Here is a 23,135-nt window from a genome sequence, read left to right on the forward strand (position 1 = left end):
TCTTGAGTTTTGTGCCCTTTAGTCTGCATCCTGCAAGTCAGGATAAAGACCTTTCTTCTGTATGTTCAAGGCCAAAGTAGCCTGGTGGCCTTTCTGTGGCCTAAGGGCCCTTGGACCTGCAGCTGGACGGCCCCTTCTCGTACCTGGAACTGGCCAACTCAACATTTACGCTAACTTGGCAATTTATGGTAAATTGTGGATCTAATTTGAGCAGCTTGGTTTGCTGTGCAGGAAGTGGCTTGCTCCAGAGGCCGGCTGGTCCCCTTCTGGAAGCAGAGCTCTGAAGGTAGAGGCAGGCCATGTGATGAGCCAGGGCCCTGGGGGTGCTGCACACAGAAGTGGGGGGAGCATTAGCGGGGGGGGGGGGATGCTGTCCTACCTCCTTTGTCTCCTAGGGAATGAGAGAAGCAAACCAAACTTGGAAAAAATACCATAACCTGGGGACAGCTGTGTTCTTTCAATTCTTTTGAATACACCCACATGGCTCGGAAAGTGCCCTTCGGGTGTGGTTATTCGTAGGGCAGTGCTCTTAACAAATCGTGTTGATTTCCAATCCCCAAGCCCCATGAGGACTTGAAGAAGGGTTATGTTTCTATGTGAGGACTATTACCAGTTTCCTCAGTTTACCTGTCCAGCATTTCTGACATGCAACCCCATGGGCTCGGTGAAGAGAGCCCTCAATTTTGATTCAGGCCAACAAAGATAACTTAACAGTCAGTTCGGAAAGGGGAAGCACACGGATGGCTCGGTGGTGAATGATTGAGAAGCTCCAGACCTGGCATTCTTCTTATGGCGGTTCTCCTCAGCTGCTTGCAGGGCAAAAATGCAAAATCAAACACCGTCCCTTCAGGTTGCAATAGTAATGATGACTTTGCTGTAGTTCTCACTGTCGAGCGCAATGTCAGGGACACTTCCAGGCATTAACTGTCACTTTATAGAGATATGGTACAACAGCATTTAAGACTATTGATTGCAAGTATTAATTTCAGCCCAAAAGAAGGAATTTATTACAAAGACACAGAGATAATTTACAGAATCAAAGGGCAAAAATGCAGCTGGACCCCAGGAAGGAGCTGGAAGCGATTCTGCATTGATTTCATGGGTTTGTCATTCTGATCTCTTACCAGTGCCCCAAACCACCACTTACCAAATTTACTGCCCAGTGGAAGCCTTTAGAAAGCCTTAATAATGATGATGCCTAAGCTCTACTTCAGATTCTGATTGGATTGGTTTGGGGTTCAGCCTGGGTATTGGGCCTTTTTAAAGCTCTCAAGTGATTTTGACTTCAATACATTTTGAGTCCCATTGTTCTAAACTAATTTGTTCCTCTGCCCTTTTGTCCTGCCTGCCTGGGAGCTCCCAGTCTTTGACCAATACCCATACTCTCTTCTCTGTGCTTAAGCTGCTCTTTTGCAGGAAGAAATCACCACCAGGCAGGCATTAGTAGGAGTCACATTTTTTTAGAAGTCATCATTAATATGAGATCAAAGACGTCAGCTGGGGCCTCCAGGAAGCCCCAGAATCCTGTTAGATTTCCCCAGGACGCTCATTTGCCCAGTCTTTGCAACAATGACTTCAAACCTTCTCCACTTCTTTGTGCTGAATCAAGTGGACAAGTCCCCAGAGCCCCCTGGGCCCTGCCCCCAACCTCCCATCCCTCCCCACCATGGCCATGCTTGCTTCTGCACCTGAGTCGTCCTGATAAAGGTCCACATAGTTCCTGGCCTCTGCCACCTCTGCCCCACTGGGGGGAGGCTCGTTCACCCCTCATCGGCTGGACTGGTGCCCATAGGCCCTGACTCCCCAGTGCCTGCTTGCAGGGGCCCGGGATACAACCTAGATGTGTTGGTCAGACTCCGGACCGCGGAAGCCAGATGGCAGGACAGAGCCAACAGACTGTTTCCAGACATGGTAGTTTCTGGCAATCTTTCTGCAAGATCAAGCAACCAGAGATGTTGGTAGTGAAGCCCGCGGACAGCTTGCACTCCCTTGAATTTACTCTCCTGAGCCCCTGCCTCCATTCTCTCTCCATGCTTCCCTGGGGTAGCACCTGCTTCCCATAAAGTTAATATGGAGAATTTTGCCTCAGATTCTGTTTTCGAGGGAAGCAAGCCGAGATCTTGTTAAACGTGAAGACAGTTTTGCCCAGTGACCCATAGAAGAAATACAGGCCGGGAGGAGCGTGGCCAGCTGTCCTGGTTTGCCTGGGGCTGCAGGACCCCGGGAATCAGGCTTTCAGTACTAAAACTAGGAAAGTCTCAGGAAAACCGGGACCAGCAAGGTGTCCTCACAGACGGGGGAGCACACTCAGCTTCCCACCTCTGAATGACACGCTTGCTGCTCCCACAGCCCCCGCCCTTTCCTTCCGTGGGAAAGTGCCCTCCGCCCCATCCTCGAAACCGTGAGAAGACACGCCAGTATATTGCCAGTCATCTGGCAAATCCAGCTGTCCTGCGTTCAGTACGCGTGCTGGGTGTCTTTCCATACCGGGCTTTGTGCCAGGCCCTGGAGAAATGAGAAGTCAAGGGCAGCACAGGGAAGTCGCAGGTGACGGTAGTGGAATGGTACTTGTTTGGTGAAAGTGAAGTGTATGCAAAACAACCTCCAAAGGCTGAAGGAAAAGGCCGACAAGTCCCCCTTGAGGAGAAGTGGTTTATTAAGGGGTCTTATGGACAGAAGCATATCTTGAGCATCATAAGACAGGAGATCTCTGCAGCCCCACCTCCTGAAGACCTGCTTCTGTAACCCCAGAGGCTGACAGTACATGTGGGGGACGAGCCAGGAGGACAAAGCTTGAGAGCAGGTGTGTGTCATGGCCACAGGCCAGATTGAGGACGTTACCGCATGGGGTGTAGTTAAGGGTGTGGTTAAACAAAAGGAAAGAGATGGAGGGGGTGCTGTGCTCAATGTTTCAGGTCACAGACCAGTCATCATGGCGGATTTGTTCAAGATGGCGTTAGTCTGGTTCATGCAGTGTCTCCCAAATGCAAAGAACAAAATAAAAGCTACGTTTCAGTCAAATAAATTGAGAGTGATACTTAAAAAATCCTAAATTACCACAGGCAGAGAAGGTGAAGGTATCAGTATGCTGGACACTAGTTCCTGGTGAGTCGAAGCAGTGGGGCCCGTGAGCAAGGGCTGTGCCCCATGAGAGTGTGTGAGAGCCAGTACCAGAAACCAATGGGTACCAAGGAAAAAAGAGGGCATTTGTTTCAAAGTGCTAAGAGGACAGAATGAGATCATTTGTGTAAACTCCTTAGCATAGTAGTCAACTTTATAGTGATTCTGGGAGTTCTGTGCAGTTATCTTACCTTTGGAGATGAGAACAGAGGAAGCAAACATTATGTAGCAAGACTATGGAAACCAGTCTCCAAAGATGGTACCCGAGAGAACCACTCCTCCCAGGGTTCATGCTCTTCTGTTGTCTCTTCCCCGTGGATCTGGGCTGGCTCTGACTGGCTTTTTACCCACAGAATATGGTGGTAGTGATGCTGAATGATGTCTGAGGCCAGGTCGTAGGAAGCCCTGCAGCTTCTTCTCTGGTGTCTCGGAGCCACCATTCGAGGGGAAACCAGCCACAAGTTTGAAGTCCAACTTCCTGGGCAAAACTGTCTTCACGTTTAATAAGATCTCGGCTTGCTTCCCTCAAAAACAGAATCTGAGGCAAAAGTTTCCATGTGGAAACCAGCCACAAGTTTGAAGTCAAACTTCCTGGAGATCTATGAGGAAGCCCAAGCTAGCCGTGTGGAAGAAGCCACATGGGAAAGACTGCCTGGCTGGCCCCCTGCTTTCCAGCCATCCAAGCTCAGGTACCAGACATGTGAAAGGACGCATTTTGGATGTCCAACACAGTCAAGCCTTCAGATGACTGCGGCCCCGATGTCATCAGACTGTATTCACAAGGGAGACCCCCAGCAAAAACCACTCAGCTGAGCTTGTCAACACACAAGACCACGAGAGATAGTAAACTATTGTTTTAAGCCACCGTAGTAGATGCCATCTAAAATGGTTTCCAGTGACTCCCCACCTCAAGATATTCACACCCTTTCATGCATGATCCCCACCTCTTGAGAGTTGGATGGACTTGTAATTTGCTTCTAAAGAATAGAGTAAAAATATTGGGATGTCACCGGTGAGGTTAGGTGACTTGTGTCTTACCCTCACTATCTAGTTCTTCTCACTGACTCCCTCAGATGAAGCAAAGCTGCCTTGTCAGAAGCTTCCCTGTAGAAAGTATCAAAGGGTAAGGAACTGAGAATGGCCCCCAACCAACAGCCCATGAGGCACTAGCTCCTGCCAACAACCACAAGCATGAGCTTTGAGGCGGACCCTTCCCCAGTCTAGGCTTGAGGATAATTTCAGTTCCAGATGGCACAGTGCCTACAGCCTGAACCAGAGCCTGAGCAAAGGGACCCAGTTAATTGAGCCCACATTCCTGACCCACAGAAACCACAAGATAATACATGTTGTTTTAGGGCCCAAAGTTCTGAGGTAATTTGTTCTGTAGCAACAGATAAGTAATATAGCTACTATATGTTGGGGTAGTTTGTCATGCAGCAATAAATAATGTGAACGAGTACAATAAGAAAGCAAAAACAATAACCCCAAGCTGAATGTCTGTGCTCTGGAATTACTAAACCTGATAAAAAGATTGTCATTTATATTGTCAATAACCCCAAGCTGAATGTCTGTGCTCTGGAATTACTAAACCTGATAAAAAGATAAGGTTTGGAACCAGCAAGAGGTTAGACCTTGCTTCTCCTGATCAGTTCTCAGGAGTCAAGAAGACCATGAAAAGTAAGCTCCCATGTTTGGTGCAACAAGTAGGCCAGAAGGCATAAGCCCTCCTGCAAATGACTGGAGGAGGTTTTGGGGAAGGCAGCACGGCGAGAGAACTGAGCCCTGGTGGAAATACCTTAGTTCTGCTCTGCTTACTGCAGAGGGGATGAGTCAGCTGGTGATGGGCATCCAGGAGCTGTTGAAACCCAGGCCAAAGAGGTCGCTAATGTCAGCTGGCATCAACTATAACCAGGCTCAGGGGAGAGTCAAGACTGTGAGATTTTCCTGCCTTGGAACAAAAAATAGGCAATTAGAGTCATTGGTACTGAATTCATCTATATTCTCTGCCTTGAACATGTAGGTCAGTTTCTCTTTTTAGGAAGTCTTCCATTTAGGGGTGTTAGGGACTGAATGCATGTGTGTCACCCTCCGCCTGCCCCCAGCCAGCTCCTGTTCATATGTTGAAGACCTAACCCCCCACTATAGCTGAACTTGGAGTAAGGAAGTAATTAGGCATCCTTATCAGAAGAGCTACCAGACAGCTCCTGCTGTCTCTCTGTCCTCTCACACACGCTTTAAGGAAAGGCCATGTGGTGGTGTCTCCAAGCCAGGAAGAGAGTCCTCACCAGAAACTCAACCGATCAGAGCCTTGATCTTGGACTTGTAGCCTCTAGAACTGTGAGGAAAAATTTAACTGTGTAAGCCACTCAGTATCTGCATGAGCCATTCGTATTTTGTTACAGTGGCCCAAGCAACTAACACAGTGGGTTAGAGAGAATTGGAATCAGCCATTTCTGTTTCCTTCCTATTTAACTCAGGGCCCCACTAGAGCATGAGCACTTGATGTTAGCCATTACTGATGATGATGATGATGATGATGATGATGATGATGATGATTTTGAGAGAGAGGAGGTGGGGGAAGCATTCGAGGGGAAGGGGCAGAGGGAGAGGGACAGAGAATCCCAACACGGAGCCCTACAAGGGGCTTCATCTCATGATGGTGAGATCATGACCTGACCCGAAATCAGGAGTTGGGAGGCTTAACTGATGAGCCACCCAGGTGCCCCGTTATTGATTATTATTAATAAGATAGGTAAGGAGATCACTGCAGTGTATCTACAAAATGTTAGACAAGTGTTGTTAAATTAGGAAGTAAATTTGACAGTAGACCATGAATTTCCTAGGGTATCAAGAATATTTGCAGATGAGCCCCTTGAGTTGTTGCCATTAGCCTTGAAAAATAGCAGTGAGTGGGAGTCAGCAAACTACAGACTGGTGGACTTGACTTTGGCCCAATTCTAGAGGAAATGACTTTAAAGGATGGCTTTTTGGCCCTTAGAAAATGAATATGGACATTAGGTATGAGTAGGGGTTTTTCTAAGAATACGTGGTATCAGACAAATCTAATTTCTGACATTTTGATCCTTTTTGTTCTTGTTTTTTTTTTTCCAGTTTCCAAAGGCTTAATTGGTAAATATGTTTTAGAAAAGAAAGATTGATTCTATTACTTCCAAGTCAGTGGAATGAAGAGTTGTGTCCAGGGCCACATCACATGGTGCCAAAGGGGACTGATGCTTTGTCCACCTTTTTTATTCACAGATCTAGTCAAAAGCACAAGACTTGTCGTCAACCAATTCTTTAGGCTTAAACCATAGGCTGATTTCTTTCTCCTCACTTAAAAAAAATATTTATTTTGGGAGACAGCGCATGTGCACAAGCAGCGGAGGGGCAGAGAGAGAGGGATAGAGAGAATCCCAAGCAGGCTCCGGCTGTCAGTGCAGAGCCAGAAGCAGGGCTCCACCCCACAAACCAACTGAGCCACCCAGGCACCCCTCTCTGCACTTTTTACTGAATCACCGCCATGAATGGCATTCCTGCCAACTTGAAGGCAGAAGTCCCCACGGATGGTGTCCGGCTTAGAATCTGCTTGGTTGGCCTCCCCAAGCATCGAATTCTGGCCCTCCCAGACCATGGCCCCAGTCCACCTGACTTCATGTACTTCACCTGCCCGGGGAGGAACAGGAGGCCCTGCAGGTCAATGTAGTGCTGCTTCAGGAGTCCTCAGACACCTGTAGGAGCTTCATGGCCACGAGTCGGAACCCCTTCGGCCTTAAGCGCTTGATGATCTCACCCACTAGGCCATGCTGCACACCTTCGGGCTTGATGGCAATGAACTTGAGCTCCTGCTCAGCCTTGGCTGGGAAGCTGGCTGGGTGGTGGGTGAAAGGCAGACTTGGAGCAAGGGGGCCAGGAGCCACTCGGGAGGAGGCCCCGTGATGGCCACACCTTGGAAGCTCCGCCCTATTTTGACTCTTTTTGAAACAAAGCTGGGATGCACTCACTTACCTATGGGTCCGATCCCCCAATTAAATGGGACTACTGTGGAGTGCTGTGACACGTCATGTATATGGACTTTAGAAGGCTTTTTAAAATAAGAACAATGTTGATAAATGTGGGCTGAGTGCCTCTGAGGTTAGAGAGATGACACATACTAATAGGCTGTTTGCTTCAGGTCTGTGCTAGTCACTCTGACCCTCTCACATTCTTCAATGCTTGGGACACCAACACTGGAAGAGCATGGGCCTGGGTCAGGTGGTCCTAGGTTCTGATCAATAGTCCCTGAGAAAATCAATCTCTTTAAGGCCTCAGTTTCCTATCTGTGAAATGAGGATAGTGACCGTGAATAACTCATCAAGTCGTTAAGAGAATTCTTTGGTTCAGGCCCTAGGCTTTGCAGGGGATCAGTAATTACTGGTTCTTCTCACAGGATAGCGTGACCCTGAGCGGAGAGCCCAGGAGGCGTTACAAGAACTCAGTAATGAGATGAATGGGCTAATGCTGCCAGAATAGCAACTCATTATCAGGGTGACACAGACCTCATCTGAATTGTGTTCCGTGGTGAGCTTAGAGAGGAAACTTGCTGAATAGAAGCACGCTCAGAGAAGGGACCTGGAGGTGAACTGGAGGTGAACACAGAGTCACCTGTGAGCGATGCTTGATGGCTTAGATAAGCTTTCTTGGAGCCCAGGAGATGATGGGTACCTTTCCCCTCATCATATACACTGTCACTGCACCCTTCTATTTCCTTTTCCATCACAGTTGTCATTATGTCATTATTTGGTTATTATTTGTTTGCTGGCTGTGTCCTTCACCGGAAGATAAGTCCCAGGAGGACAGGGATTGTCCATGTATTTGAGTGGTGTTTCCAGGGCTGATGGAAGTGTGTAGCACTTGGTTACACTGAGCACTTGGTTAATGCTGGGAGAACACATACGTGAGAAAAAGAGGGGATCTAGGTGATGTTGGACAGCAGACCAAGGGAGGAGAAGTTGGAGAAGTTACCAGGAGTGAGTTTCAGTGTCAAAGATGTCAACTCTTTTTTTCTTTTTTTTTTTTTAATGTTTATTTATTCTTGAGAGAGAGAGCTTGTGAGTGAGCAGGGGAGGGGCAGGGAGAGGGAGACAGAGGATCCCAAGCAGGCTCTGTGCTGACAGCAGAGAGCCCGATGCGGGGCTCGAATTCACAAAGCGGGAGATCATGACCTGAGCCAAAGTCAGACACTTAACTGACTGAGACATCCAGGCGTCCGGATGTCAACTCTTTTTAAAACCTGGGACCGTATGATAACAGCAAGGGGTCCGTGGCGGTGTCTCAGGAGAGGCCAGGCAGCTAGCACAGTCTCTGGAGCAGGCATTTCTGTACCAGACAAGCCTGCCTCAGGTTGGAGGGGAAAACTGGCTGTCCCTGAGCAAAGCAGCCAGGAAATGTTTTGTTTAGTCCTCTTGAAGTTCAAAGTATTTTTTTAGTGTCCAATACCTTAGAAATGGAAGGTGTCACATGAAAAGTCGTATTTGAAGTTAGAATCTCTCATTTATTTTTTAATTTTTTTTTTCAACGTTTATTTATTTTTGGGACAGAGAGAGACAGAGCATGAACGGGGGAGGGGCAGAGAGAGAGGGAGACACAGAATCGGAAACAGGCTCCAGGCTCTGAGCCGTCAGCCCAGAGCCTGACGCGGGGCTCGAACCCACGGACCGCGAGATCGTGACCTGGCTGAAGTCGGACGCTTAACCGACTGCGCCACCCAGGCGCCCCTATTTTTTAATTTTTTAAGAGAGAGAGAGAGACAATGAGGGGGAGAGGGAGGGAGAGAATCTTAAGCAGGCTCCACTCCCAGCACGGAGCCCGATGTAGGTCTTGGTCGACGACCCTGGGATCACCGTCTGAGCCAAAATCAAGAGTCAGATGCTCAACCAACTGAGCCACCCAGGCGCCCCGAAGTTAGAGTCTCTTAAGGGCTGAGTGCGGCCCCTTTAGACAATGCATGCTCAGGTGCACAGCACCCACCTGGCCCGTGCCTGTTACCTGCCTGTCCCGCGGGTACTGGTGTTTATATTCCCTGGTCTTGTCATCAAGACCCCTTTTCCTCCAAGTGTCTGTGGAAAGAATTCGAGGGGTAATCTTTTGTTATCATTCTTTAAGAGTTGTGGTTTAGGATTCAGAGTGGTAATGGAATTTATCATTATTAGTCGGTGTTCAGTCTGTTTCTTTGCCTGGTGCCCTCTCTTCCCTCCAACTTCTTAAGCCCCTTCCATCTTGAGATCAGCCCAAACATGGAGCACTTGCTTTCCTATCCCGGTCAACCCCGCCTCAGGTGAGTTCGGTGCCCTTCCTCAGGGTCATTGTAGCAATCTGTGCTCCTCACACTTAGTTTTGGTAACTTACTTTGCCTGTAAGTTTGCTGAGGGCAGGAACGGAATCCTATCCGTGTTGGTCTCTTCCTGCCAACACCACACTTGTTGGCAGGAAGAAAGCTTGAGTCTTTTCTTTTCCTCATTCAGATTGACTTTAAGCCCATAGCAATAAGGGGACATTCTGACAAATGTTCCAAAGAGAATCTTGGAAATATCCAAAACTGTGGCTCTTTTAAGTTTATTTATTTTGAGAGAGAGAGAAAGAGAAGCAGGGAGGGGCAGAGAGCGAGAGAGCAAGAAAGAGACACCCAAACAGGCTCATGCTCAGCACAGAGCCCAATGTAGGGCTCTATCTTCCCACTGTGAGGTCAAGACCTGAGCTGACACCTAGAGTGGGAGCTTAACCGACTGGGCCACCCAGGCGCCCCTCCTCTGTTCTTGATTACAGAAATTTGGGAGGTGGGCGCGCCGCGGGACCCCCTCCCATGGGGCCAGTGGGGGGGGGGTCTGGGCGGGGTCCTGCGCCCCCTCTCCCGCCCCTGCTCGGCTCCCTCCCGGCTGCACCCCACCTTCACCCGGGCCCCGCCCCCACTGTCACCCCCGCCCCCGCCCCCTCTCACCTTCGCCCCTACCCCCCACCTTCGCCCCGGCCGCGCCGCCCCCCGCCCCTCCCGCCGCCGCGCGGTCGCTTCCGCGCACGTGACCCCGCGGCGCGTCGCGCTCTGACGAGTTCCACGGAGCCGGCCGCTCTGCTCCCGGGCCGCTGTCCCTCCGGCTGCGGCTGCGGCTGTGGCTGTGGCTGCCGCGGCTACCGTGCGGCGCCGGGCGGGCTCGGGGCGCGGGCCGGGGCCGAGGGCCGGGGCGCCGAGATGGAACCGTGAGTGCCGGTCGGCAGGGCGGGCGACGAGGGCCGGGGTCTCCCCTCCCTGGGCGCCCGGGCCCCGCGTCCGGGTCCCGCGAGCCCTGACGCCGGGCCCTCCGCCCACGTGGAGCCCGGGCCCCGGGGGGAGGGCGCGACGCCGGGGGCTTCGCGGGGGAGGCTCGGCGCACTGCCCCCCCCCCCCCCGGCGGCCTGCAGGCGGTGGGGACGGGGGCCGCGTTCCGGGACGGGTCTCGGCCAGAGGCGCCCTGGGAGGACCCTCGGAGGCCAGCTCTGGCCCTGCTGTCTCCGGAGACCCGTGCTCCCCAGGTTTGGATGGCTAAGGAGCGGCCCTCCCGGGAGTCCCTCACCGCCTTCCCTGGGGCAACCCGGGGCCCAGCCTCCCCGCTGGAAGGGCGGTGGCCCCCTGCCCCGACAGTGGCCCTATCTGTCACGTCTCTGTTAAAAGCGCCCGGAGCACCCCACTCAGCTCTTTGTGATCTAGCCCAGCTGAGACTAAAGAGAGGTGCTTTCCAGTGGCTTTTTGATGATGGTGGCACGTTGGGAGCCTGCCACAGCCCTTTTAGATCTCCGGGACACCGAGTTTTATGAGTTTTAATCTGCTGACTTTGGGCCTTATTACCTCTGTGAAGTTCAGGGATTTTAAGGAGGAAAAACCTGTCCAGGGCCCCACAGACGCCAGCCCTAAAGCTTGCCTTTGACGCAGCAGAGTCACCTGGGTACCTCCCAGGGGACATCCGGGAAGAGGAGAGAAAACTAACAAGTTTTGTGCTTGAGTTGCAAAAAGTCAGAAGTCCCAGAGAAGGAGTGCCCAGAGTCTGTCTGCTGTGTGGAGCAGTGTCTGTGGCAGGAGGTTGGGAGGGCCCCTTGGGCAGTTGAAGGCAACCTTCAGACAGGACTGTGTGAGTTTCTCTGTGTGTTTGGGGTCGTAGGGGCTGGGAGGGTTTGCATTGGACCGCTGCCGAGTCCTCTGACTGTGGACATAGAGAAGATCGGAGGGTGTTGCCAGAATGCAGACCTATGTGATGGAGGGAAAGGTTTTCCTCCACCTCCTCCGAAGTTTCTGACTGTGGTTAATTACTTTAGCACAGCATAGGAAACCGGGCCAGCCTAAAATGGTAGCCCTACATGGATGTTTGAAAGGTCTTTCTTTTAACTAAACCCCAGGCGGAGGTGGGTTACCGGTGGTGCCTTCGCACAACTCCAGGGACACCGTTCGTTTGTGACCTGTGTGAATAGTGTACTTGGGATGCCGCGCGAAGATGCCTTCTGGGGTCGTGCAAAGCTGTGACCCTGCGGCAGAGTGACAACCAGCATGGTTTGGGAGGTTCTCCTCCGTAGCGAACGTCCTTGGGTCCACGCAGCACAGCAGCCCTGGGTGGTGTGTGGGGTGTCCTCCCGTTTACTTGGACCAGAGGAGCAGAGAGCTTGAAGCGGTGTGGGCGTTGGCCAGGACTGCAGTCTGGGTCTCCTGGGGAGGTCGGGGGCTGTCTGTCACGTGATGGGGAACTAGACCAAGTGGGGGCTGTTAACTAAAGCGAGACTCGCAAACCACAGTGTGAGCGAAGGATTTCAGCGGAGTATGTCTCCTGCCATGGAGCGGTCGGCGGCCCGACGCTCTCCTAGAAGCCATGCCGGGCTCTGTGGAGCAAGGGGCTGGGGTTGGGGGATGTTGGAGGTACCTGGAGGTCAGCCAGCCACCATCGTCTCATTCAAGAGGACATGAAAGCAGTGGGAGTCAGAAAAAGTCTTTGCTGCGCATCAGAATCTTACGAGGAAACAAGCCCGAAGCGTGTCCTGCTTCAGGCCCCGGGAAGGTCAAAGTGCTCTTGTTGCCAGATGTGACAGAGCCCCGTGGCGAGAAGTGACAGGAGCAGGAAGAGGAGCCAGAGAAAGAGTGCGGGGGGGGGGGGGGGGGAATGGGGGGGGGATGGAAGAGAAAAGAGCAGCGTGGTGGAGGAGCTCAGCTTGGGGGGCTGGGGCCAATGCAGGGTCTGCAGGACTGTGAGCTCCTTGCTCACATGCAGCCCTGCCTACTCTTAAAAGGGCAGAAGAGATTGCTGTCAAAACCAGTCAGGATAAATAGTTTCCCCGTCCTAAAAGCTTTAAGCTTAAAATTCCTGCAAACTCCCTTCCTTTTCTGAAAATGCCTGGGAAGTGACAGGTGCGGGGGTTCAGGAGGTAAGGACCGTGGGCGTCTCAAACAGTTGTTGCCCTGACTTCCTGTTTGAGCATAGCCGTCACAGCCCTACACATAGTTGAGGTGTCTCAGGTTCGTGTGTTGCTTTGCTCTCTCAGTAGCATTTCCTGCAGACATAGATAAGGTGGTTGTTGTTGTTGTTGTTGTTGTTGTTGTGTGTGTGTGTGTGTGTGTGTGTGTGTGTGTGTGTGTGGTGTTTGATACTTACAACCAGTTTTTGGAGAGTATGTTTCACAGGTCTGTTTCATTCTGTCTGCATTTCAGAGTGGAATTGTATTAAGTGGGCTCCTCCTCTGCCAGCAGTGAAGGCGTGGCTCAGACAGATGAACACAGACCTTGTTGGGGTTTCTGTGTCCCAGGCCTTCCGAGTGTCCCAGTGCTCGAGGGGACAGCAGGCCTGTGTCAGTATCCTTGTCTTGCAACTACAGAGTTTTTTAGGATTGTGCCTCTTAGGAATCTTTTGTTTTCCCCCCTGAACCCAAATGATCTCTGGAGCTAATAAAAAGTAACGCTGTTTTCTCTGTACCAGATACTGCTGTGAGCCCCTTCTGTGTGTCATTTCGTGCCATCCTCACAGCTACTCGCCCTGTGACCATTCCCGTTGTTACAGATGGCAACACTGAGGTGCAGAGAAGTCTGGTCCGAGGTTCTCAAGGTCACAGTATGTCGCAGAGCTGAGGCTGAAGCCTGAGTGGTTGGCTCCAGAGCCCACATTAGTGACATCTCTCAGTAGCAGCTGGCGATGAACGAGTGCTCACGAGGGCTTTCGTGTAACGAATGACTCATTTAATTACCTACCCCGGCTCCCCTCGGCGGTGGGGCATGTCCATTTTCTGAATTTTACAGTTCGGGGACTGGAGGTGCCGAGAAGGAGAGTGGCTCGCCCCAGGTCACCCTGCGGGTCGTGGCGGAGAGGCCTTCTAGCCCGGGCGGTCTGCCTTCAGATCCTGGGTTCTTCACCCAGATCCTTGGGTGCTGCCCCCTGGCTGGCGCACTGCCTGCGCTGACCAGCGTGTGGCCTGCTTCCTTGTTGTCTTTGCCCCGGGAAGGCTATTCAGTTACCTAACACGCTCCTGGGTGTGAGTCACTGGGCTTGCAGCCTGGCGAGGATACACAAGGATTCATGGTTCCTTGAGGAGTGTCGATGAGCGTACTGTTCATTAAAATACGCTTTGAGGTTGTTGGGCCTTGAATGTTGGTATAATGGCTTTTTTGACTAGGTAGCCATAAATTATAATATAGACAAGTTTGAAATTTGAATATATTTGGCTGTATTCAATATATGTCCCTGATAGAAATTTCGGAGTTCTTATTCTGTTCTTCCCCTTAGAGTTTTTTCTTCTCAAAACCCATTGAACGGTAGGTTTAAAAAGGGGAGATTTTGGTGAGGGGGCCAAAAAGCGAGAGTGAGGGAGCGGTGGGCCTCCTTTCTGCTGCTGACTTTGGGCGTTCAAATCCCGCCCCCCTCATGTGGACTGGGACCTCAGCAGTGTATGCCAACCCTAGCCTCTGATGTCCCGTCTGTGAAAGGGCTCATAGTACCTGCCTCACAGGGAAGCACCTAACCTAGTACCAAATAGGTGCTTAGGGAATGACGGCCCTGCCCTTTTCTTTGGTTGGCCAGGTTCTGAGCTGGAGGAGGGGAGGTATTACAGAGTGGATCATCAGGGATAATGGTAAGATGGAAACGTTTTTAGAAAAAAAATTCTTTAATGTTTATTTTTTGAGAGAGAGAGAGAGAGAGTGAGCAGGGGAGGGGCAGAGAGAGAGAGGGAGACACAGAATCCGAAGCAGTCTCCAGGCTCCGAGCCATCAGCACAGATCCCGACGTGGGGCTCAAACCCATGAACCGCGAGCTCATGACCTGAGCCAAAGTCGGACGCCCAACTGACTGAGCCACCCAGGCGTCCCAAAAACAGATTTTTAAAAAAGAGTAAGTAGGGGATGGGGACAAAAGCACAACTCTTACTCCTATAGCAAACCTGATTGAGTTCTTCCTATATGCTTCCTGCACTGTCCGGGATTCTTCATTCTTTCATCTATGCCCGCCAACGACCCTGGGGGTTTTCCACGTGTCTCTGATGTACAGAGGAGGACACCGGGGCCCTGAGAGTTACTTAGTCGTCTGCCTAGCAAGTGGGGGTGGGTGGGCAGGATTTGAAGCCAGGCTGCAGATACCAGGCCAGCGCTTTGGACCACGGGAGAAGAGATTACTTTAATACACATGATGAGAAAAACAAAATCTTCGCTTAAAGCATGCCCACGTACTGAGACTGAAAGGCCCTTCCCACTGCCCAGATGTCATTTTTAAAATTTTTTTTTTTTCAACGTTTATTTATTTTTGGGACAGAGAGAGACAGAGCATGAACGGGGGAGGGGCAGAGAGAGAGGGAGACACAGAATCGGAAACAGGCTCCAGGCTCCGAGCCATCAGCCCAGAGCCCGACGCGGGGCTCGAACTCACGGACCGCGAGATCGTGACCTGGCTGAAGCCGGACGCTTAACCGACTGCGCCACCCAGGCGCCCCCCAGATGTCATTTTTTAATTCTCCAGTGGGAAATCTGGGAAGGAGTTGAACAAGTAGCGAGATTTGTGATACTGAAATATTTTCAGTCTTAACTTACCTACTGTATTGTGACTTTATGAGAGCAGATGAAATACGTATTTATAAGAACGCTTCGGCCTCCTGGATGCTGTTTTCTCCTGCCTCCCTGTGTGTGCTGACTATGTCATTTAGGGTTCTGTCAAAGGCAGAGACTGCTGCTGGTCTCCTCTTGCCGCGTCACTGGAAGGCCGTGCCTTCAGGTGTCTTCTCGCCTTCTCTGCTCAGCCAAGTTCTGTCCGTGTCATGGTCATTCTGCTCCAGGCCCATAAAGGGACTCGTTGAGTGTGTGCCTCTCCCATGGTTTCTCTCCAGTGGTGTTTTAATAACTCTTATAGGGCCTGTGTGGGAGGGAGAAGCGTCCAGTGGGAAAGTAATGTTGGCTCAAGCAGTTCTGGAGTTCTCGGTGGCCCTAATGGGGACACTGGCTTTCCAGGCGGCTGAGCAGGGGCCTGACTGAGGGTGTGTGCCGAGGGGAAGGCACTTTCTTGGAGCTGTTCTGGCCAGTTCCGAGACCTAGCAAAGGCCAGAACCATACAAAAAAATTACAAGATAACAGTGGGAGAAAACGTTCAATTTTACAATTCAGTGGTCTATACTTTATTTAATCGCAAAGAAATTAGAACCTGGAGGAAACCAGAGTAAAACCAGGGAGGAATGCATAGAAATGGAAGAAATCAATAGTTATTGGACTAAGGAATCTCTAGTTCATGGCCTGTCATTTATAAGGCTCAGCGCTGGACCACCGGGCCTAGAGAGGCCAAGGGGGAGCTCCAGGCTGGGAGAGGCATGGAAGTCTGTGAACAGTTGCTACCCACAGTGAAATCTGGAAATGGGCACGTGCCTCCTGTCCTCCATTGGAGGAGACAGTTGCCTGGTCAGTGTGGTTGGGGGGCGACCTCACAGGAGGCAGGACTCAGCTGGGCCGGGAAGGAAGGGGGAAGGAAGGGTGCGTCGGGCCTGGAGGGAGAGGAAGGACTCGGTGACTAATCATCGATGGAAATAGGAAGGGCAGGCAACAAGGATGGTTGGTGACTGTTTCACATTCTGACAGGACAGTTCCAGGTGCTTGAACAGGGAGGTTTCTATACTTATGTGACTTAGTGTCTCGAGTTTCATTTTTAATTGTGGTTTTTTTTTTCTTTTTTTGGTATGTATATTGAAGGGAAGCTTTGTTTTTTGTTTTTTGTTTTTTTTTTTAATGTTTATTTTGAGAGAGAGAAAGAGCTTGTGAGCCAGGGGAGGGTCAGAGAGAGCGAGCGAGCACGAATCCCAAGCAAGCTCTGTACTCTCAGTGCAGAGCCCAGCTCGGGGCTTGATCCCACAGTCCCTGAGATCGCAACCTGAGCTGAAATCAGGAGTTGGATGTTCAACCGACTGAGCTACCTGGGTGCCCCGGGAAGCTTCTGGTTCGAATCGAATACCCGTGAAAAGTGGCTTAAAGAACAGGAGCATCGAGAAGTTGAAGGGGGCGTCTCCAGGGTCGCTTCGGCAGCGCTGTGTCCCTGTGTGGCCTAGGTAGTCTCTGTCTCTGGCTCTCAGCCTGGGCCTGTCGGCCGCGTGCACCTTCTGACGTGCCGTGTGGCTGTGGCCGTGCGGGCGGCGCTCCCCTGCACGGCTCTCCCCACGGGGACAGAGGAGGCTCTTCTCACACGTCGCTTTGTGAGGCAGGGAAACCTTGTCTAGCAGCGCCTGGCTGGTTTCCCACAGGTTCTGGGCCCCAGTGCGGCGGGGGGGGGGGGGGGGGGGTGGGGGGGGGGACTGGGCAAGTGAGGCTGGTCTCTGGAGGGCAGGGGACCAGGGGGGGAGGAGGCAGAGTGTGGCTCTGGGCAGACAGCAGTGGTGCTTCTGCCCTGCCCCCGAAGAGGTCCCTTCATCTCCCATGGCTCCTGTTCCTCCTTTAGAACGAAGTGGGGATTATGGCGGGTGAGTTGTTTCCAAAGAACCCCGTGTGATCACGTCACAGGCGTGCCAGCGACTGTTGGTGGTGGAGTGTTTGGCTGGCACTCACCGTGATTGGGAAGCCACTGGAGAGTTCCGGACTGAGAGTGAACGCACGTGGCTTTCAGAGCAGCGAGGCGGAGAGCAGAGCGTGGGTGCTCAGGCCAGAAGCGGAGGCCCCGGGGGAGGCCTGCGGCGCAGCGAAAGATGGCAGGGCCTGACTGGGGGACCGAGAAGGGCCGCGGCACGATGTATGTTGAAGGCTGTGTTGTTGCATTAGATGTGGGGAGTGAGCAGAAGACAGGTGTCGAAGGTGACCGCCCCGCTCTCGGCCTGAGCCCCTGGAAGGCTGGGGCTGCCACGTCCTGGGGCGGGGAACTCTGCGGGACGGGGTGGGGGAAGATCCGGAGTCTGGCTTTGGACGCATCACACCAGCCGCCCACCAGATGTGCAAGCGGAGGGTCAAACAGGTGTTCGCTGTCAGCCTGGGGCTCAGCTGGGCCGGGCCGTGAACGCGGAATTGTTCGCCTGGAACAGGGTGAGATCGCTGCGGAGAGCTGACAAGGGAAGAGGGCAAAGGGCAGCACGTGCCAATGTGTCCCGGCAGGACAGCGGTGACGTCTGGCTGCAGAAGGTCCTGCGGGATGGTTTTCCTGCTGTTTCGTTGTGGGTATTGATGGCTTCACAGACTCCATGGTACCTGGAAGCAGTCCCTTGGGAGATGGTTATGACTATGCACGACGAAGGGCAGGCGCGGCTTGCAGCCATTTGGATGATGGCTGCAGTTTGGGGGACTGGCTTTCCAGTAAAGGTGTTTTAGTTTCTCTAGGAAATAAGTCTGGGTGCAATTTTAAGTCACCCGTGAAACTGAGATTAATTTAGAAGGGATCTAAACGGTCCAAGCCAAAGCTAAGGGGACAATCTGTTCCATTGAGTTTGAAAGGTCTTCCAGGGCTCCAGGGGCTCCAGGGAGGTCTGCATTTTAGAGTGTGTGTGTTAAATGCCTGAGTGTGAAAAGAGACGTGGGCCTGGAGAGGAAGACTGGCATCTGGGTCCCATCCAGAAGAGAAAAAGGAGGGACAGCTGTCCCGAGCTGGCAGGGTTTTGTCCGGGGCCTTCCTGCTCTGGTTATCTGGGTTGAAGTTCCCACCACATGCGGTGCTTGACTTGCCCAGGGTGTCTGGGGAAGTGGGGAGTCCTCTCCCTGCTCCCTAGTATCTTACACACCAATTCAAGGGAAGTACGTGAACACTTTTGAGATAACTAATGAAAGTTGGGCAGGTGTTTTCTTGTGTCCAGCGTCCATGGCAGATAGATGGGTACTTTGTCTTCAGGCCCTCGGCTGTGTCGTGCAGGCCACGTGTGTCGTAATAGGTTAAAGTTACGAGAGATGGGAGGGAGGGGAAGCTTCCTGGAGAAGGTGGGACCTTCAGGTGAGCCCTGTGAGGCAGATTTCGATGGTTCGGTGTGGAGAAGAGAGAGCATTTCACATCAGGAGAGCAGTGTGCGAAGGGGCTGGTCTAGAGTCTGGCTCCACCATGGTGGGAAACATTAAAGAAATTAAGCCCTGGATGCTGATGCTTGGGTCTGAACACCGCCTCAGCCACTTAGTAGCTCGCTGGTCTAGGGCAGGTTACCTGCTGAGCCGTGGCACGGCACCCAGGGGAGGCATCTGGCAGGCGGTTGCAGTGACCGTGCTGGGCGTGGCCAGGGCCTGGGCCGCGAGACCCCGCATGGGGAACGTGACGTTAGGAAGCAAAGCGCCCCTCCTCCTGGCTGGCCGCAGGCGTGGGGTGAATGAGAGATAGGCATCCTCAGAGGTGACTCCAAGGTTGCAGGATGTGGGATGCAGAAGGGAGAGGCAGGAAATGGGCAGTGGAAGCAGCTTTTTCATTTGTTACTTTGTTTTTTAATGGGTTCGGTTTTAAACTTATTGACCATAAAGTGGTGTAGACTCCTTAGTGAAAATGCCTTGGGGGACACTGTCTCAGGGTGGGATCAGGGGCAGGGAGGGGGTTGAGATGGTTCCTGGAGGTGGGAAGGAGTGTGAGAGAGGAAGCAGGAGAGAGGAAGCAGGAGATGGTCCGGCATCGGAGAGTCCATGCAGTGCGGGGGCATGGGTGACAGCAGAGGCCGAGCGGATTAGGCTCCTGGATCGGAGGCCTCTTGGTGTCAGGCAGTGTGTATTGCCTATATCACAGCCTTGCCTCTGAGCACTTAGGGAATATTCCTTCCATTGGTGGCCGGATCCTAGGGAATACAGGTTGCCTGTTCACTGAGACTTGCCTGGGCCGTCGGCTAGCTTGATGGTCAGAAACACGTTGGTGTTTCAGCTGGGAGGTGAAGTGGGAGGTAGGCAGAGAAAGCGCTGGGAGCCTGGGTCAGGCAGGAAGTGGTTGTGGGGCGGCTGGCAGGGCGGGAGGAGACAGGAGACGTGAAAGGAGACCCTCTGGGGAGTGGCCTCGACTCCCCGCTGCTGCCACTCACAGCGCCACTACTTTGAGCAACAGTGCAGAACTGTGATTTGTCTCGAATAGGAAGGTGTTTCTGAGGCTTAGGAAGTCCCTTGTTTTTGAGCGAACTGCTGTGGAGTTTTTAGACACGAAGCCGAGAGCAAAAGGAACCCTGGAGAGGAGGCACCGTCGTGCGGAACTGAGCCATCTTGGTGCTGGTGCTGGCCCACAGCACCCTGTGGCTGGAGGGGGTCCTCAGACCCCGGGCCCCCAGGGTGAGGATGCCTGGAAAGGTTTACCGCTGGAAGACAGCAGAAATGTGGCTCCGTGCCCAGCCTGCCCCCAGCAAGCCGAGGTCATGGCCGCGATTGTGCCCGATCACATTTTCTCAAGCAGGGGGCTTATTCCGCTTTCTCTGTGTCTTTTTTCCATTGACTTGGGTGAGGTCTGATTTCTGAACCAGGAAAATCTGTAATAAATTGGAATTAAGTAGCAGGGTTTAAAATTTTTTTTAATGTTTAGTATTTATTTTTCAGAGCGAGTGCGTGCACAGGTGCGTGTGAGTGGGGGAGGGGCAGAGAGAAAGAGGGAGACACAGAACCCGAAACAGGCTCCAGGCTCCGAGCTGTCAGCACAGAGTCCGTTGCTCAAACGGACTCGAACCCATGAGCCGTGAGATCATGACCTGAGCCGAAGTTGGATGCTTAACTGGCTGAGCCACCCAGGCACCCCTTAAGTAGCAGGGTTAAGGAAGGGAAGCACTAGATTTGTATTCAGCCCTGGAGGAGGAAATTGGCACAGCGTCCCTGGGCAGGTGTTTGCTGCAGGAACTTGGCCTTGTGCTCCCGTTGCCCTGCTGATCTCTTTTCTCCCCATACCCTCTCTTCTGCTAAGTAACTAGGCTTTTCTAGCAAATGATTGATAATGTGTCTTAATGATAGGTTTTAAGTATCAAAATTTAAATGTAATTATTATTACTCTGTTTTTCTCTGCTTCTAACTAATGTCCTTTGGGCTCTCGCCTGTGCTCAGAGCCCTCAGCGCCCCTCAGAGCCTCAGCACAGGGTGGACGGGGTGGGGGGAGGGGGTGGAAACAGGTCTCCCTGAGAGCAGCAGAGTGGGGTGCCGCAAGTGACTCTAATTTTTTACACAACCTTAGGTTTACGGGAGAGTGGCAAAGATAGTACAAAGTGCCTCCGCACACCCTTCACACAGCTTCCCCTCTTGCTAGCGTCTCAGCATCGCGGCACGTTTATCAGAGCTAAGAGAGCGACATCGGTGCAGTCCTGTGAACTACAGACTATTTGCATTTTCCCAGCATCTAGTCCATTTAGCTTTGTGTAGTGTTTTTTCCAAGTGAAAATGCCCCGTGCAGCTGCACAGAAATCTTCCCTTCTGCAGACTGTGCTAAGGATCTGCATTATTAGCCTCGACACCTGGGGATGGCAGAGAAATGACAAAGAGGACCTTGTTCGCATGCCGCCCCGCCTCCACAGGGCTTTCTCCAGAAGGGCACTCACGGAGGTGGGTCCCCTCAGCTCTCCCTGCTTCCCTGAGCCTCCTTCCTGGGGAGCGGCAGTTACTGCCAAGGGGCAGAGCTGTGACATCTCAGGCAACTGTTCTGCAGTGTCTAGGCCCCAGTGTCCCCATGTGTCAGTCGAAGGGGTTAGACTTCCTCCCTGAGGTCATTTCTGGCTCTAATATTTTAAGACTTTCAGGCCTCTTACAATCATTAGGATCCAAAATCAGAGTTGGGGTCAGACTAGTTAATTCACTGGCCCTCGTTTTCATGCACAGCAGGGTCGCTTGTGGGTCAGCCTTTGGACTTGAGTCCAGAAGGAAGAGACAGAGTTACTACTCGTTCCTTTATTTCTTCACTGGTGCCGTCATTCAATGAAACACGGTGACACTGACCTCAGAGTTCATTCGTCCAAAGGTCTGGTGGGTCCTGCTGGAGAGAGCTGGCTTGGTATCAGCCGAGCCACGTCTGAGCCAAGGTGGCTTCTGGGCCCCACCTTTGCCCCGAGATACCATCTGGCTGATTTCCTGCTCAGGAACTGGAATCGTCAGCCACGTAAAGGAGAGGTTGTATGTGTGCACACAGTACCGTAAAAGCAAATAACCTTTCCTTCCGTTTCAGTTCTCGGCCTGGTTCTCCCTGTCCCAGGCGTGTGTGCACTGTTCTGAGGTGTGAGAAGTTCCTCCTGTCCCAGCTCCCAAGACCAGGAAATGCTATGGGAATAAAAAGAATGTAAAAAGCAAAGCAAAACAGCCCCCCACCCCCGTCGCTCATCTCTTTGGGTTTATGGGTCTCCTCGTTAGGTTATTTGGTAGCGGTCGGCCGCTTGCGGGCCAGACCTGGCCTGCCACCTCTTTGCAGTCAGGTTGAACTGAAACACAGCCACGCACACGCGTGTTCATCACGCCTGCCTGCGTGTAGAGGCAGCAGTGAGGACTAGAGGCCGCGTGGCTGGCCGGGCCTCACACATTTGAAGTGTGGTCCTTCGTGGATTTTCTTCTGACGCCTGAGGTAGGGCATTCGAAAGGAGAACTGATCCCTCCCCACTGCCGTCTTCTTCCAGAGCAGAAAATAGGACTGAATAGGCAGGGACCTCCTGACGGGGGGTGGGATGGATCCACTGAGCTGCTCTCCGCGTTGGAGTAAGTCACAGGGGACCGTGGGCGGCCTGCTCAGCAAAGGCCAGGCTGAGCTTCACCGTGCGGGTGGGTGCAGGTGCGGGGCTGTGCGGAGCCCTGGACAGGAAACGTGAGGCCGTGGGCGTCCTGGAGGGCCAGGTAGGAAGATGCGTGCTGGAGGCACCTGCAGTTCCCGGTCTGGGCTTGACTGCGCCAGCAGACGGAGCCGCGTGCCCGTGTGAGTTGGGGTCTTCCCTGCACCCGGGCTCTGCTCTGGCTGCTGAAAGTCGGGCTGTGTAGAAGGGCTGAGCCGCCACGTGGGTGGGGTGGTGAAACACGCCCTGAGTGGGCGTCGAAGCCGCAGCACGTTCTCGCGCCACGAGGAGTGGGGTTTGGCTGCCTGCGGAGAAGCCCTCTCCCCGGAGCGCTTGACCCAGGGCTCAGCGGACAGTCCCCCACCCTCCTGGTGGCCCCCGAGGTGTTTTGGTCAGGCGGGCGACCTGGGTCTTGGGGAGGCCCGCTCCCGAGGGGGGGAGGGGATGGCCGGATGCAGCCTCGGCCACCCCTGTGTGACCCTCACCCGCTGGCCTCTCTGCAGGCTGGCGCCCATGCGGCTGTACACGCTCTCCAAGCGCCACTTTGTCCTCGTGTTCGTCGTCTTCTTCGTCTGTTTCGGCCTGACCGTCTTCGTTGGGATCAGAGGTAAGCCGCAGTTTTTGATCGTTTTATCATTTACAGTTACCTTAGTACCCGCTTTTCAGCCCAGCTGAGCTGTCCCCACTTGCTGTCACCCGCTAAGAGCCCCGCTCACGTAGAGGGTGAAGTGCCACTTCTTCTGAACCCACTGGGTGAGGGGTAACCCTGGCCTTGCCCCACACAGCAGCCAGGGCTTGAGTTTAGCCTGGCAGTACCGGGAGGCCTCGATGGCGTACCTTTTGGCGGACGGTCC

The 23,135-nt window shown here is 52.9% G+C and overlaps 1 protein-coding gene across 2 annotated transcripts in view; it reads left to right on the top strand.

Moving 5' to 3' along the window:
- Positions 1 to 23,135, top strand: part of TMEM181 (transmembrane protein 181) — a 74,696-nt gene that overhangs the window by 11,726 nt on the left and 39,835 nt on the right. The window contains exons 1-2 of one of the 2 annotated variants that reach the window (XM_032593270.1): positions 10,308 to 10,350; positions 22,785 to 22,888. In XM_032593270.1, the coding sequence (XP_032449161.1) occupies positions 10,343 to 10,350; positions 22,785 to 22,888 (112 nt within the window). In that variant the 5' untranslated portion in view covers positions 10,308 to 10,342. Of the gene's footprint in view, positions 1 to 10,307; positions 10,351 to 22,784; positions 22,889 to 23,135 lie in introns of those variants that run through there. The other variant, XM_030316709.1, reaches the window with a different exon arrangement.

This window comes from Lynx canadensis, chromosome B2 (assembly GCF_007474595.2).
Source record: "Lynx canadensis isolate LIC74 chromosome B2, mLynCan4.pri.v2, whole genome shotgun sequence".
Lineage (NCBI taxonomy): Eukaryota > Metazoa > Chordata > Mammalia > Carnivora > Felidae > Lynx > Lynx canadensis.